The sequence below is a fragment of the Atta colombica genome, unplaced genomic scaffold, assembly GCF_001594045.1.
Source record: "Atta colombica isolate Treedump-2 unplaced genomic scaffold, Acol1.0 scaffold268, whole genome shotgun sequence".
Taxonomy (NCBI): Eukaryota; Metazoa; Arthropoda; class Insecta; order Hymenoptera; family Formicidae; genus Atta; species Atta colombica.
This window is the reverse complement of record NW_017259368.1, coordinates 66,462-82,178: the sequence shown is the minus strand read 5'-3', so window position 1 is coordinate 82,178 and position 15,717 is coordinate 66,462. Positions and strand designations below refer to the sequence as shown.

The 15,717-nt window shown below is 31.2% G+C and overlaps 2 protein-coding genes and 1 pseudogene across 2 annotated transcripts in view; 2 read left to right on the top strand and 1 right to left on the bottom strand.

The window, feature by feature from the left end:
- LOC108689297 (GTP-binding protein RAD) overlaps positions 1-6,100 on the top strand; it is a 21,725-nt gene extending 15,625 nt beyond the window's left edge. The window contains exons 5-8 of the mRNA XM_018196021.1: positions 579-742; positions 3,901-3,992; positions 4,728-4,920; positions 5,643-6,100. Of these exons, the coding sequence (XP_018051510.1) occupies positions 579-742; positions 3,901-3,992; positions 4,728-4,920; positions 5,643-5,878 (685 nt within the window). The 3' untranslated portion in view covers positions 5,879-6,100. The remainder of the gene's footprint in view (positions 1-578; positions 743-3,900; positions 3,993-4,727; positions 4,921-5,642) is intronic.
- Positions 6,101-10,725: 4,625 nt separating this feature from the next.
- Positions 10,726-12,727, top strand: LOC108689293 (annotated as a pseudogene).
- A 65-nt stretch (positions 12,728-12,792) lies between these two features.
- On the bottom strand, positions 12,793-15,490 carry LOC108689292 (peptidylprolyl isomerase domain and WD repeat-containing protein 1). The gene is made up of 8 exons (XM_018196014.1): positions 15,397-15,490; positions 14,950-15,052; positions 14,674-14,870; positions 14,398-14,591; positions 13,979-14,316; positions 13,703-13,892; positions 13,052-13,627; positions 12,793-12,966 (listed from the first exon to the last, which is right to left on the bottom strand). The coding sequence occupies exons 1-8, from the start codon at positions 15,488-15,490 to the stop codon at positions 12,823-12,825; spliced, it is 1,836 nt and encodes a 611-aa protein (XP_018051503.1). The 3' UTR covers positions 12,793-12,822.
- Between the last annotated feature and the right edge of the window lie 227 nt (positions 15,491-15,717).

The window sequence follows — 15,717 nt, the reverse complement described above, 5'->3', positions numbered from 1 at the left end:
ACACTTTTATATAATTATACAAAATATAGTTATATTATATAGAATAATATATTATTGTATATAGAAATAATTATATTGTATTATATAAAATATAATATACTCGTAAATAAAGGAAGGAAAATACAGCGATATATTCTAATAACGAAAGATTCTTGAATTTTTGAATATGTGTTGAATATATATGGTGCATATAAAATTGGAATTTGTAGAGAAGCTTAATTTTGATAAAAGTGACGTGTAATCGTATTTTCCACAAAGAATAAATTATCATTATGTTAACATTCCCGCAGAATCATAAAAAGTAAGATTATTTAATGCTATGCATAATAACCACGACAAGCTGATAAAGATCACATTGAACGTTCAACATACTTTTTCTAAATAAGTCATATATTTAATGAAAATTATCGACATTGTGTTACTTTAACGAAAGAGAGCCATTTTAATTGCATTACCATAATGGTGACGAGTAACGGTCGCAATTGAAAATGATCAAGATGAAGTAATGAATTCTCGTGTACTTTGTTCGTACGTAATATCTCATTCGTCGAATTATGCTTCTCCTTTTTTCTCTTCAGCTCGACTTCACAGCTCTCCGGTATAGAAGCAGAAGAGGAAGCTGATGGCGAGCGGGTGACGACGTATAAAGTGGGCATGTTGGGGGCGTCAGAAGTCGGGAAAACCGCTCTAACTGCACAATTTACCACGAGCGACTACATTTGCGCTTACGACGCCTCTCTCGGTAAGCAAATAGTTGCTCTTAGTTGGATTTACGTTGTCGTCCTTCTGTAGTTCTGACTTAATTTATTTTTTAATCCCGATCTAATTCGATACCCCGAAAATTAATTCGATCCCGAATAATCTCGACGTCATTGGTAATTCATGGAAAAAATAGATTAGATGGTTCAGTAAACACAAACTACCCAGACAACACAAAGTGTCCAAAATTGAGACATAAGATATTTTTGGTATCTTAAAGATTTTGTATGTCTTAATTTTCGTGTTATCTGGATATAGTTTGGCTAGTTCGATCTCTATTAACTAAAAAGATTTGATGGATTCATTAAAGAAATTATGTCTGTAAGAACTTTACAGTATGCTAACGCAACTTCTTGGCTACAATGAAAAGTTATTAATGTAACAAGTTTCTTTCATTACAGCAGCAAAAGTATATAGGCATCTTAGCTATTATGTTTTGTTAAAAATTTTGATTTATACATTGGATTGATTTTCATAGAAAGTTATCTTTGCTATGTTATTAAACTTGCTGTGTTATTACGATAAATATGATTGCTAATTGCTAATTGTATTCAGCTGTACAATTTATTACTTTAACATGGAAAACTAACTATATTATGGCTGATACTAAATCAGTGAGGTCTTCAATTATTATAACAAGTCTTTTTTTCCATGTTGGATTATTTTTGTGAAACAAAAGTTCTCTCTCTGACAATAACTAGCGTGATTAAAACCTACGGATATCAAGAATAACGGCGATTACGTTTCTTTCGCGATGAAATAGATCGGCTGCTTTCAATCGCATGTCCAGTCGGAGGATCGCTTTTACCGGAAGGAAATTGATTGTCGTTTCTGTTTCTACTTTCGGAAGAGACGTCCTTAGGGTATTCACTGCGGATGGACTTCGCCTCTAGAATTCACTGCGCATGGTAAACGATCGTCTCGCGACAGCTATTTCGCATTTAATTATGTAGCACTTGTCACAAACTGCACCGGATTATTCGCGATATCGCAAACTTCCATTAAACAGAATTAATTAATCCGCTGGATAAAATGTTATTAGCGGTATAACATATATTTGCACGAAATGCGTATTTCCCTTAAAGCGTTTTGATTATATTAACTAACTGTTCGAGTATGCCTCCGATAAATTATTTTGCACGAGGAACGGATTGTAGCAGAAGATACAATAAAGTTTCTGTGAATTATCCTAGAAAATTCCAACGTTTTAGAAATGTTAAGTATGTTTTATATTTTACAATTACCGTTTGAATATTATAATGTACTTAAATATTTAAAATATTCAGAGTGAGAAATAAATCTCTTATAATTTGAGTGAACAATTGTTTTTATATATTTTTTTATTGCAGTATATATTATAATAATTATCTTTAGAGATGTAATAAAATTTTGATTGACTACAACATAAACATTGCTTTTATACGTACATAGTACGGTTTATATATAAATAACATTTAAAAATAACATTTAAAAATTTTTACATGATAAAAATGTACTTATAATTGATTGTCAATTTTAATGAATATTTTAATGAATACGTTATATTCTAGATTTATGAGAAAATTTTGTAAAGAGAAAAATATTTTCTGTGTAATTTATATAGTATAATATATTCTCGTGTGTGTCACGAATGCGCACAGCGTTAATTATTTTTCGCGAACAGTGTTGGAGAAATTAGTTTCGTATGCAAGTCGCGTCTTATGTCTCATTAACTTTTTACGTTCGCGGTTTTCATTCCCATCTCGAACTTCATTATTTCTTTATGCTTTCGTGAAACGAATAATAAAATACTGTCTCTTTTGTAAAACTGCTTTTGCGTTGTGACCAGTCAAAATCAACGCGACCGGTGCACAATTCAACGCATACGAGAACAAAATTTAATGGGGAAATATTTTAATGCAAGCAGCTCTCTCTCATTACGCGTGTACACACAAACAATAATATAGTAATAACCTGTAATTTAACAATCTAATCGGGCCAATTAATTCGCATGAGCCATTCGTTTGGAAGCAATTTTCACTTGTAATGAATTATTCGTGACGTACTGACGCTTTTGTCCCACAAACTCAATGGCGTTCACTCGCCATTTTAATAACCTGTAAGCTATCTGAAATTAAAACTCGCTTGCTTTCACATTGTGATATTTGCGATATGTATTTCATAGCAATTGCTCTTATCTCAATTATTCGAGCGGGGAGTATACAACGAAATTCCCTTTATTATGTTTCGCCTAGCATAAATACTAGAATATTTTGCATCAATTAAATCTTTTCGATAACCAACATTCGTATCGAATATCGCTGTATTATTGAGATCCCTATCCATCTATCTATAATAACACAGCAGATACTTGAGCGGAAATGACGTTAAGGCAATACGCGGTACGCTATTGACTCGAAAAGAAAGATGTTTCGCTCATCTTTGTCTTCCCTGCTTTTTCTTTGTTCTTTCGCCGGGTATAACATGTACATACTACGAAAGTACGTACGGTATTTTCCGCTGTGTTTCCGCCGTCGAGGTCACTCCCTCGTGGTCGATTTTATTGAAAACGCACACTGGTTGTGAACTGGTACTCATCGCGAGTATCTTCAAAGAGTAGAGCTCTGATGTATCGATTTTGTGCCAAGTACTTTGCTGAGAAAGAGAGAGAGAGAGAGAGAGAGAGAGAGAGAGAGAGAGAGAGAGAGAGAGAGAGAGAGAGAAGGGGAGGGGATTATCGGTATTTCTGTATACGAAAGAGGCAATATATATATTTTTCTCTTCTCGGTCCACTTGGATGATACAAGAATTCAACCTAGATCATAATGGCCCCTCGAAAGGGAACGATCAATGACAATTTTATAAAATTTTCTCACCATTTTGTTCGGACCTAATTAGATTTCTTCCTTTGATAAACACATGTGCGCACATACTTTTAATGAGGGATTCTCGTTTCTAGTTGCGAAAGAGAAAGAATAAAGTATGCTTTGAGAACGTGTGTTATCTTTCGACTCAACCGCTGCTTTTTGCGAAACATTAATCATTAGTTTTTTTTAATTACGCGTGTTTACATGCATATATGTATATGAAGGTACTGATGATGTGCCAGTCTGATTGATAGTCGGACGTTATTGCAAATATCAATCCCGTTGCGTTTTTCAGATGACGAGTACGGACAGAAAAACGTATCCGTGATGCTTGACGGCCAGGAGACGGAATTAGAAATCATTGATCATCCTGCTGCGGAGATGTCAGTGAGTAAAATGTGATGTTTTATCGTATAGTAAAAATAAATGTCGGAATATCGAAATGATGCATCGAGAGGTCAATTACCTAAGAAATTGCGTTAAATGAATAACTATCAAATACCGGAAGGAACTCATTCGCCGTTCTCATAAATAGAATTACAACATGATGTCACTTTTATCGAGTTTACTCCATTATTGTCTATTAGATGTTGGCGTAAACCCTCGGGATATACATCCCAATATAAATCGTCGTATATAAAACGATGATGTGTGAATAAGGGAAGAAACTGAGAAATATAGATGTTACTTTATCTATTAAAGAAGATCGACAGACTCGAAAGAATCAAGGAATATTAAGGCAGTAAAGTGAAAAGAGAGTAAATTATTTCTTCGGATTTATCAAGATAGAAAGAGAGTTCTTGTATGGGTGCTTGATGTAATCAAGTGTTAGCCATACATAAATGTACGTAAAAAAACGAGAATACATCTTGCGAAACTGTGAACTATAAAAAGTTTTTGCAGTACTGTAAAAAATAAAACGTAGATATGCAAGCTATTGAAAATTAAATAATGCCCCTTTAAAAATCACAATATTCTCTCTTCTGTTTCCATTTATTGCGTTGCATTATATAAACGATAAAATTTATTGTTCGATGGAAAAATGAAAACCGAATTGTTCGTTCATTAATCGATGTTTTTCCATGAGTTTTCTCATTTTTTCTCTCATTTTTATCTTTTGAGGTCGAGACTTTTTGTTCAACTTATAATCCGGATGTGTACGTGGTGGTGTACTCGGTGGTGGATAGAAGAAGCTTAAAGGTGGCTGAGGAGACACTGCTCTATTTGTGGAAAAGCGATTACATGGTGAATCACGGTGTCATCCTGGTCGGTAATAAAGTGGATCTCGAGAGGAAGCGGGAAGTCCCATCGATGGGTGAGTACACGGATTTCGCATAAATTTTTTAAATATAATTATAATTATAATGGAATTAATAAAGACCGAGAGTTTTCAGACTCGGTTCAATAAAAATCAATAAAAATGTCGTAAATATAATTATACATCCAAATTTACATAATTTAAATGTAAATTCTTCACTTCTTCATAAAAACAATAAATCTATCACTGAGGTTATAAAATAAAAAATATAATTTAATAGAAAAGAATATAACAGAAGGATTTGAAAAGTCTGCTTTAGATAATTTTAATATTCACATTCAGAATATTATTAAAAATTTATATGATACATATTTTAATGTGAGCATTTTAATACATATTTTATATGTATTAAAATATTTATATGTATTAAAATTTTAATAGATATTTCCTGTATTAAATATGTATTTTATATGTATCATGATTTTTGAAATACTTTTAGTATTATACTGCATATAAAATTGTAAAATTTTATCGAAAATATTAACAAGTTGACATAAACATTGACATAAATCATCTAAAATAGACCTATAAATACGAGAAATATTTGAGGAATCAAAATGCACAGAAAATGTACATTTTACAGTGGATCTATATATATATATATATATATATATTAAAATACACAGCATAAAATCATTTTATCCTAAATTTTAGAATTGTTTAAAGTTTGAAATTTTAATTAGTCGTATGACATTTGAGTTCACTATTGCTGCCGACAGTTGGCCGCCGTTTAGCGAACAGTTGCGGTTGCAAATTTATCGAGACGTCCTCGGGTTTGGCTCATCACGTAGACGAGCTCTTGGTCGGAATTCTGGCACAGATCAAGCTGAATCCGCAGCGCAGCCGGGATCAGGCAACTAGGCGCCGTCGTAGTAAACACCGCAGGCGAATTCTGAAGCACCTGCTTGGCTTCAAGAGGAAAACTAAGAGCTGCGAGAACCTCTTCGTTCTCTAACGTTCTCCTCGCACAGCACTTCGTATACGACGGAGATAGAGAAGTGATTTCATCAGATATCGATCGTCCGAGTATGTTCTTCGGTCCGCGAATACGTGTACTATCTGTGCGAATATGTGAGGATCGTACGACGTAGGCGAGAAAACATATCTCTGATAAAGATGGTTATGCAGCGAATCGGTAACGCGGAGCGCGAAGAATATTGAGCGAATTCTCAGAATGCCTGGCACAAAATTGGAATTCAAAGAAATTCGTGTCTACAACACGTAGCGATGTTGCTAGTAGCGCACGAAAGAAACTAGACCTCAGGGCTTTTGTATTCGTGCGCAAGAAAATAAAGGATTGGTCGTTCTTTTCAACCTGAAGCTTTTTTGTTGAAATGCAACGCAGTTTTGCCGCTCTAGTTGGTCTAATTGTAATACAATTCGAATGAGGTGGATCCGAATGAGTATAATTCTTTCTCAGTTAAAAAAAAAATGATATCTCTGATAAATGTTGAGTCAATAAGGCTCAATTTAAAAGGAATTATTCAAATTTTAATAAAAAAAAATATTGTAGTAAATGTTATAAAATATAAAAAATTATTTTCGTAGTCAAATTTTTGGATTCAACTGTGAAAGATTTGAGTGGTTTGATACACAATATACAGTGTTATCTTCACTCAAATATACGATTCTGATAATATAAATTTCTGATGATGTTTATTATATATGTATATATAAATGAGATTCTCTTGTATCTTAATGACAGAAGAATCTAACGATGATGTTGGATGATACTAGTGGATACAGATTAATTTGAAAATTTTTGGGCTTTACATACCTCATAATTTTTACCACATGATAAATATCTGTTTTACGAATAAAATTTTGACTCCAAAATATACTTAAATATAACTTTTACAATAGAAACCTTAAAAGTTAATTAAATGAGATATGTTCCTCTTTTTAAAAAGTCAAATGGATAAGGATTTAATAAAGATTAACTGTGAAAAAATATAATTTTTAATGAATTTTTTTCTTTTTTTTGAAGAATGGAATATAAAATATACTTTGACGTTAAAAATGTATTTATTTATATAATTTTCTGAAAAACAATAAAATAATAATAAATCGATTTGTTTACTTCTCTTCTTTCTATATCTATCTTTTCTATAAATATATAATGTTTATTGCTATGAAACTCTGTATTTTAAACTGTGTAGACAAAATAACTGTGGGATTGATTTGTTACAAAATCCAAATATTTTGTTAGATATATTTTAAAAAATTTTCTATAAATATATAATATTTATTGTTGTGAAACTCTATATTTTAAACTATGTAGACAGAATAATTGTAGGATTGATTTGTTACAAAATCCAAATATTTTGTTAGATGCAATATTTTTTTAAATTTATGATTTTAGTTTTTTCTATAAATATTGTGACCTTTTGAAAAGAAAAATTAATTTTAGAAAAAGGTCATAATTTCATTGAAATGCCAAAACATTAAAATGTGCCAAGTCTCGATAAATAGTATAAGATGGGTTTCGTGCTTCAGATTAAATTTCTGGAAGTTATACACGAGCATAGTATATTCTTTATGGAACATAGTTAAATTTCATATGAAAGATAAGAAATGAAAAATTTTCTGATTTCTTTGACTCTTTTAGATATGAGATTGTGTAAATAAATACATGCAATCTAAAATACGCATGTAAAATACATTTTTAATGTCAAAATGTTGTATTTTTAATTCCACCTATCCTCAAAATGCATCAAGCAATCTGGTAAGTCCTTTAAAGCGAAACATGCACATACGTATGTATGCGTAAGCAATATAAGTCACAATTTTATGAGAGAGCTCCGACGTTGCGTCGCATTTTTATTCGCGCCACGTATATAAAGAATGACTGTTATTACATTTCCGTTTCGAATGGGTCTTATTGTATGTGACTGATCATAACGAATACGATGTTATGATTTATCACGAGGCTACTGAATAAAATAAGAGCTCAGCACGATATAATATCAGAAATAAAGTTATCGATAACGAGACTAAACATGTGATAAAAAATTACATTTATGAGATACAAATGTAATACTCTGCATCTGATATGTAAGCTCACGCAAACAGACGAATGTAATTTACGATAATGTGGCTTTGAGGCGTAAAATTAGTTTTGGCGTTTCAGAAAGCAAATTCTGCAAAGATCTCCCAATATTTCATGTCATATTTGTGCTGTGTGTGTGTGTGTGTGTGTGTGTGTGTGTGTGTGTGTGTGTGTGTGTGTGTGTGTGTGTGTGTGTGTGTGTGTGTGTGCGCGCTAACGGTCTACTTGAAATATTATTGTAAGCTCATCATTTCTTTGAATTATAAATAAGCCAACAATGTAATCAATAATGTAGATTATGAATGTTTATAAGGCAGCATGTTAGTAATAATGATAATAATAATTACTTATTAATATCAGTTGGTAACGGGAAAGTCAATCGCTTTGCTACCTCCGCGCCAAAAAAACACCAATTTGTATTTAATTAATATTTTAATTGTCTCCCGCTAAAAATTCACGACATATAAGGGGAACATCATCTTTGAGATTTGAAAACAATCGAAATTTTGTTTACTTAAATTTATAGTTCATATTGTTAAAACTAATAATATTTCAATAGTTACATTTTAAGTCGGTATAATCAACTGTATAATTAGAATCAATATCTTGCATTGTCTCGTCGCTGAGTTTGCAAGCGGATATCGTGCAGCAGAGTTCCACAGATAAAAGGAAATTCAAATTTTTAAAGAAACAAGTTTTGGCAAATAGATATTGCCACTTGTAAAATGTATGGCGCAGACATTGCAGACTAAAGGCACAATTCCGATTTATAATTTTATAAGCTGAAAACTTAAAAATTTGCGTTTTTCTCAAAATGAGGTTTACAAATATGATGTACACGATAACTTTTTACAATTCTTAATCGGTTCACTTGAAATTTGTACAAATTACTCTCAGATATTTCTAGATATTTAATCTAGAAAAGTAGGATTTTTGCGATATATTAAAATCTTTTTTATTATTAACATTTAAAGATGAAATTTTTTGATCGAAAGTATAATGCTTTTTTTTGAACATTTATCATTTTTGCAAAAATAATTATTTTGAAATAATCCTACGTCGTTTCTTTAGCTTTAATGTAGATAAAAAATGTAGATATAAAAAATTATATGTAGATAAAAAATGTAGATGTAAAAAATTATATGTAGATATAAAAAGTTTAGGATTTTTGTTCCACATAAAAATAGTAGAAAATTCCGTGTACACTATATGTGCATTATGCACTCGCCATTTTGTGTGATAAAAATTAAAAATACAAATTGTTTGTACTCTTAAGTTCTATTCTCTCAAGAAAATTCATATAGTAAAGCCCTTAAAAACAATTTTTACTTGATTTTATTTAGTTTACTAAATTACAAAATACAAAAAATTGCCAAAATTAGATATCATTTAATTTTAGGTCTCAAGGCTCCTAGTCAAAAAATGATAATGGAATCGACATCGATCGACGTCGATTTGATGCTTTCGACGTCGAATCGACATCGATTCGATTATCATTTCTGACTGGGATGGTGTTCCCCCTCAATAGATCAAAGATACAACTCCAATAGCAGATAAAAATTATTTGATTAAAAGAATCGAGACATACGGGAAAATTCATAATAGCATTTTTCTGAAAAAAAAATGGTTTCGCTGAAATCTGCAATGATTGCAACTTTTGATTACGAATTGTTTGAACTTAAAGGAGAACGTATATGCTAAAATATAATCAGTATAAAGATACGTTCGCCAACGTCGGAATCCTCGAGCAATACAGAAATATAGATAATATTCCTGCTGTGTTGGTGAACAAAATAAACATACAATCGATCAAGCAAAGTAATCTCATAAGCAAAGTAGTCTCGATTATTTGCTATCGATATTTAAGCTATGATAGATGCGCGTGAGGTACGAATACGATTCTGTCTGTATCATAATGATATTTATTCATCATTGATATTGTTTATAAGAACGGCAGTGATGCTTTTATTTGGAACATATCATGCAATTCTGTGAAATACGCGACGCGATATTATTTTATAGGTCTGTTTTCTGCGGCTAAACTAGTATACTACACTTTTGGAAATTAAAGTGAGATAGGTATATGTTTGACATTTGTCGAAAACGAGAAAGAACGTTCTAGTGCAGTCTAGTGCAAGAACAGAAAACAGATCACCATATGATGTCGAAATGGACCACCGTTATGAGACTGCATTGATTTCGTTTTTTTCAAAAAGACAAAAAGATATCCGATATTTTGATTAGATTCTGTCGATCGTATACGTACAGATTTTTCGTTAAAACCAAGCAAAACATGAATGTTTTATATGAATTTTTAATAAATTTCCTTCCTTTATTTCAGTCATGAAAGGATTTCCTTTTTGATCTTATACTCGTCGTTGTTTATTCCAAAATAATAAACAGTGCATAAACTAAAATAAATATTATATAATGTCTTAACACACTGATTGCATATCTTTCATAAATATTATATAATCTTGTGAAATATTTCCAGGAAGTCAATATGTTTTTTTTCATAATTTACTTTTTTATGTCGAAAATATTACAGACTCTATTAATATTTAAATCTTAAATGTTTTAAGGCAAAAAGGAAATAAATTATAAAAAAGAAAATGTGTATAGCTTTCTGAGAGTTTTTCATGAAATTGGACGTCATTTATATGTAAAAGACGTAACAATCAATAAGTTAATTTTATACGTTTTTTTATTTTCTTGAGTTTCTTGATCCTTCTATTTGCTTGAATAATACGGTAATGGACTGCAAGAATTGCAGTAAGGAAAGTATATCGGAAGTGGCAACTGGGGGCAACAAGGCCCAGGTATTATCGGATAACATCGAGGTGGTGGAACGCAAGGTGGTCTCCTGGGTGGAAGGCAAAGACTTTCTTCAACTCTCGGGGGTAAAATTATGCTGTTCGACGGCGGCGATGGAATGCTTGGGTATTTGCTATAAATATTATATTTTGAAACTAGAACGGTTAATAATTGCCAGGAATTAAACGTTAATTGTTTCTCTTCTACCAAACACGCGATAATTTTGATCGTTAAAATTCATTGGAATTTCCTAAATTAAATTGCACGTACCAACTGTCAATAGCACATATCAGATACTTCAGATCTTCCATCTCGTTCAATGGTTTCTTCTTGTAAGATATATCTTTTATTATTATAGACATTTTATCTCAATTTTATTCGTTATTTTTAAAATTTATTTAAATTTAATTGTATTTCATTTTTTAATTCTGCAGGCCAAATTTTCGTGACAGATAATTTTGTCGACATGAAATTGCAGTTTAATACAAAAAAATTATATATATTGATACGTGATACGTAGTGGACTATATCATTGCTGCAAGAATTATGCAACTAATTCTACATATGGAAATAATAAATAAATAATAAAATATTAATATGTTTATTCCGTTATTGCCTGATATCTCGCTACCTTTCTTTTTCTTTTAAGTTTTTTTTTCTAAATTCTTTTATTGTTGCTTCTTCATAAATTCTTATTTACAAAATAGGTTATTATGATTATAATATAATAAGAGTATAGAATGTATGTGTAAAATATCTCGTAAACTATTTCAAAAATTAAGAAAGTGATTTGCACATTAATTGAATGTTAGCTGGCAGTCCTTAGGCTTCACAAATAATTACAATTTATAAATATAATGATGCATGGACAATTAAAATATTTGGTACTCAGTGTATATTAATTCTGAATGAAGTCATTATCGAAATTGTATGTATATTATATATATGTATAATATAGTTGTTATTTATATCTTTTTTTACAGACTATATTATGAAGATTTCATATAATTTTTATATTGTATAAAATATATTTATTCAATTTGGCAGAATAATTGTACACGGAAGTAATTATGGCATCACCCAGTGCTTATAAAAGATTAATGTTAAAGATCGCTTCGGTCCTACCCGAGAAATTTCGCGCCGCATTTTTGCATCCTGCAGGTATGGCTTGTTCAATTAAATTTTTTCTGAGAAAGAGATTACGCCTAAATTTATCAAAAAATAAAGGCTTAAGACGCATGGAATGCAAGAGATCTGGGTTTGATTTCCGACTGAGACAATATTTTTCGCAATAAATTTATTACAGTTTTTTTAAGATTAAATTTGAGAAATTTGGGAAATTTGGGAGGATTATTAATATTTCAGATTGATTGCGTTGCCCGACATCCATATCGGCACGCAATTATAATTTCTGAAATTAATTCATTTAAATGAATATAATAGTTCAACATCTTAACCTTCAAACCGTAGTAGCGCTTCGTATTTAAAGTAATATATCTAACATAAACTGTTTTATTTCTAATCTTATTATTGTTTATCAAAAAATTGTTTATCAAAATGCTCCGAGAAAAAATCAATTTGTCAGGTCCGACAACCATATTCTTCTGGGCGCCAACGTTTAAATGGGGTCTGGTTATAGCGGGCATAGGAGATATTAATCGATCTGTAGATACGATTTCTCTCAGCCAAACCGCGAGTCTTGCGGTTACAGGTGCTATTTGGTCAAGGTATATAAATATCTTTTATTTGAGATTTTATGATTTATTAGAATGATTTATTAGAAAATTAATAAATCTGACTCATCTGAATTTGCCCAATTCTAGATACTCAATGGTCATTATACCAAAGAATTATAATTTGTTGAGCGTCAATTTATTCGTTTGTGCCACGGGAGCATATAACTTCATCAGAGGATTATTATATCAAATGGCGCAAAAGTAAATGGACATCATAAATATACAAAGCATGAAATTATTAAGAAGGGAAATGTATTGATACATTTTATACTAATGTTTTTTGATTTTTATTATATAAAATTATTTAACAGTCACGCTAACTATTCGTATGTCGTCGTAAGGCTTATCAGTTTTAGGATTTGTTTTTACTTGGCTGATATTCTGAACGACTTCCATTCCTTTATGAACTCGACCAAATACGGTATGCTTATTATCTAACCAGGGCTAAAAACAAACAAGATATTTAAGTAAAATCTAAAGAATATGTATAATCAATTTCTGAAAACTTGTTAAAAAAATGTGTACTCACTGTCGGTGTCAATGTAATAAAAAACTGGCTGCCGTTCGTATTTGGCCCTGCGTTTGCCATACTCAGAGTATATGGTCTGTCATGCTTCAAGTTTGGCTTGAATTCATCTTCGAATTCGCCTCCCCATATGCTCTCACCACCAGTACCAGTCCCAGTTGGATCGCCCGTTTGTATCATGAAACCCTTGATAACTCTATGAAATATGTGACCATTAAAGTAACCATTCTTCGCATGAACGCAGAAATTCTCCACTGTCTTGGGAACATCTTTGCCGAAGAGATTCAAATGGATATCGCCGAGCGCCGTATGGATTATCGCCGTGTCGTATATCTTTTGCATGTTTGTGGCCTCCGTGGAAGATATGATGTCCTCCTTAGAAGGTTTCTCATTGAATACATCGCGGTCGCATTCCTGACTCTTTGTGTCTTCCGGTTCTCGTCTCGTGAACATATAGAATCGATTTTTTTTGTGAGCTGTACAAAACAATGTTGGATCTGGCCGATTCATTTCCATTGTGGGATTCTCGGAAGCCTCCATCTCGACAGTTAATGCGGCAGTAGTCTTCCTCGCTTTTCCCTATTTTGAATTACATATTTATTATATCTGTTGCTTTATGACTAATGCTTTAATGATGAGATTTTTATTCAATACCTGGAATAATGCTAGCCGCATTGGTCGTATGTTCTCTGGCTTTCCTATGATTTTAATACAACGATTTGTGTAAAGATTCACCATTTTGACACCCAACATGGTAGGATACAGAATAATATAACCAGACTCATCAAAAATAATATTTCCCAAATTTGTTTCGGTTTTATCCAGTTCTCTCTCGACTGCCATTCTATGATAATAATAGAAATTAAAATAATAGTTATTAAACAATTGGAATCAATTTAACTTCGATTACACAAAATGCAAACATCTCACCTACGTCCAAATTCCATGTTTGGAAGTTGCTGTACAGTTTGCTGTAATTCGCTAAATCTCTGCAGTGTTTCATCAAATATTCTGTATAATTTGCCCGTTCGGAAATTGAAAATCCTAACTTTTCTGTCTCCACTGAGGGACGCAAATCGTTTACCGTCAGGCGATATCGCTAAACCGCACGGATAAGTCTTATTTTTGGCAAACTCAAACAGGTCAGTGTCCAATTTTGATTCAAATGATATACATTTGGGAAATTTATATTCCATTTTTGGACCTGTCCAGTATTCCAATATTCCAGCTCTATCGATGGAAATGCATGTTTCATATACATGATTATACTGCAAAAGAAAGACATATTATTCTCTCTTCTTATTTTAACATATTTCTTTTCATTGATTTTCTATTATAGCCTGACTTACTTTCATTATGACAACTGGTTTAGTATGTAGTTTTTCAAATACGTGTAAAGGCATACTTGATCCTTGACCATCATAAATATATACCTTATTTGATTCTTGTGAAGATACTGCTACAGCAGCTATAGCATCGCCAGCTGAATAAACCCATTCAGTACAAAGTGGCACAAAGTCTAATTTTATCATGTTTATCATATCTTAAATAGCATATATAACAGAATAAATTAAATATGTCCTCTACATCTGAAAAGAGAGTCACCTGTAAATTTTAATACTTACCAAAATTAATAACATCAAATATTTTCATAGTTTTATCTATGCTGACTGAACATACATGAACACCATTGCAGCTAGCAGATATTGATTGTATTGCCATTAAGTGAGCTCGAAAATGTTTTACGAATTCTATTAATTCTTCCTGCTTTTTCCAAAATTTTACATGTCCATCGCAGCTGGCAGTTATCACGAAATTTGACCTGTATCAATATAAATGTAAATAAGATTTTGAGAAAAATAACTGTTACACATTATTATAATTATTATTACAATACTAACCTTGTTACTAAAATATGAGTAATGACATCCCTATGCATATAAGATTTTTCGTAACATTCGCAGCATGGCAAATTATCTATATAAACTTGTTCATATTCCAAAACTGTAAAATTAAAAGAAATAAAATTTCAAATGATACATATAATTTTTTTAAAGTAAAATGTAATCTTTTTATCTCAAGAAATATTATATATATAAGCATAAAGAATAAAGATCTCAGAGTCAATAGAAAAATCAAAATTTTCTCTGTGGAGTAGAGAAACTTTTTTTACTTTTTTTTTTACTTTTATTCGTATTAAATTATTAGAAAATAATTATTAGAAAATAATTATATATTTGACAGGAGAATAAAAAGTGAAAAAACAATAACAGATATATAGAATTTCACTTAATATTTATTAAAATTATGAAAAATTTATGACAACAATCTTAGTTAGGTTAGTTAACCTCGTTGTTTCTTTTGTGGAGCAGCTTCTGAAGGTAACGGTCCAATCCAGCCGTCTTCCGTATCACTGCCTTCGTGTTCACGTTTTTCACTCATTATCACATATATGATAAAATTTATTAATACGATTAATTATATTATTAGTAAATACGCAAGCACTTTCATGTACCTAGTATTACTATTACAAAAATATTTACGCTGGTAGTGCACAACAATGCAAAGTATCGTAGAGTGCGCTATTTTCGAGACATCGAATCGAAAGGATCAATAAAGAAACATTTCAATATTTAATTATTTATATTATTATTTATATTATTTATGTT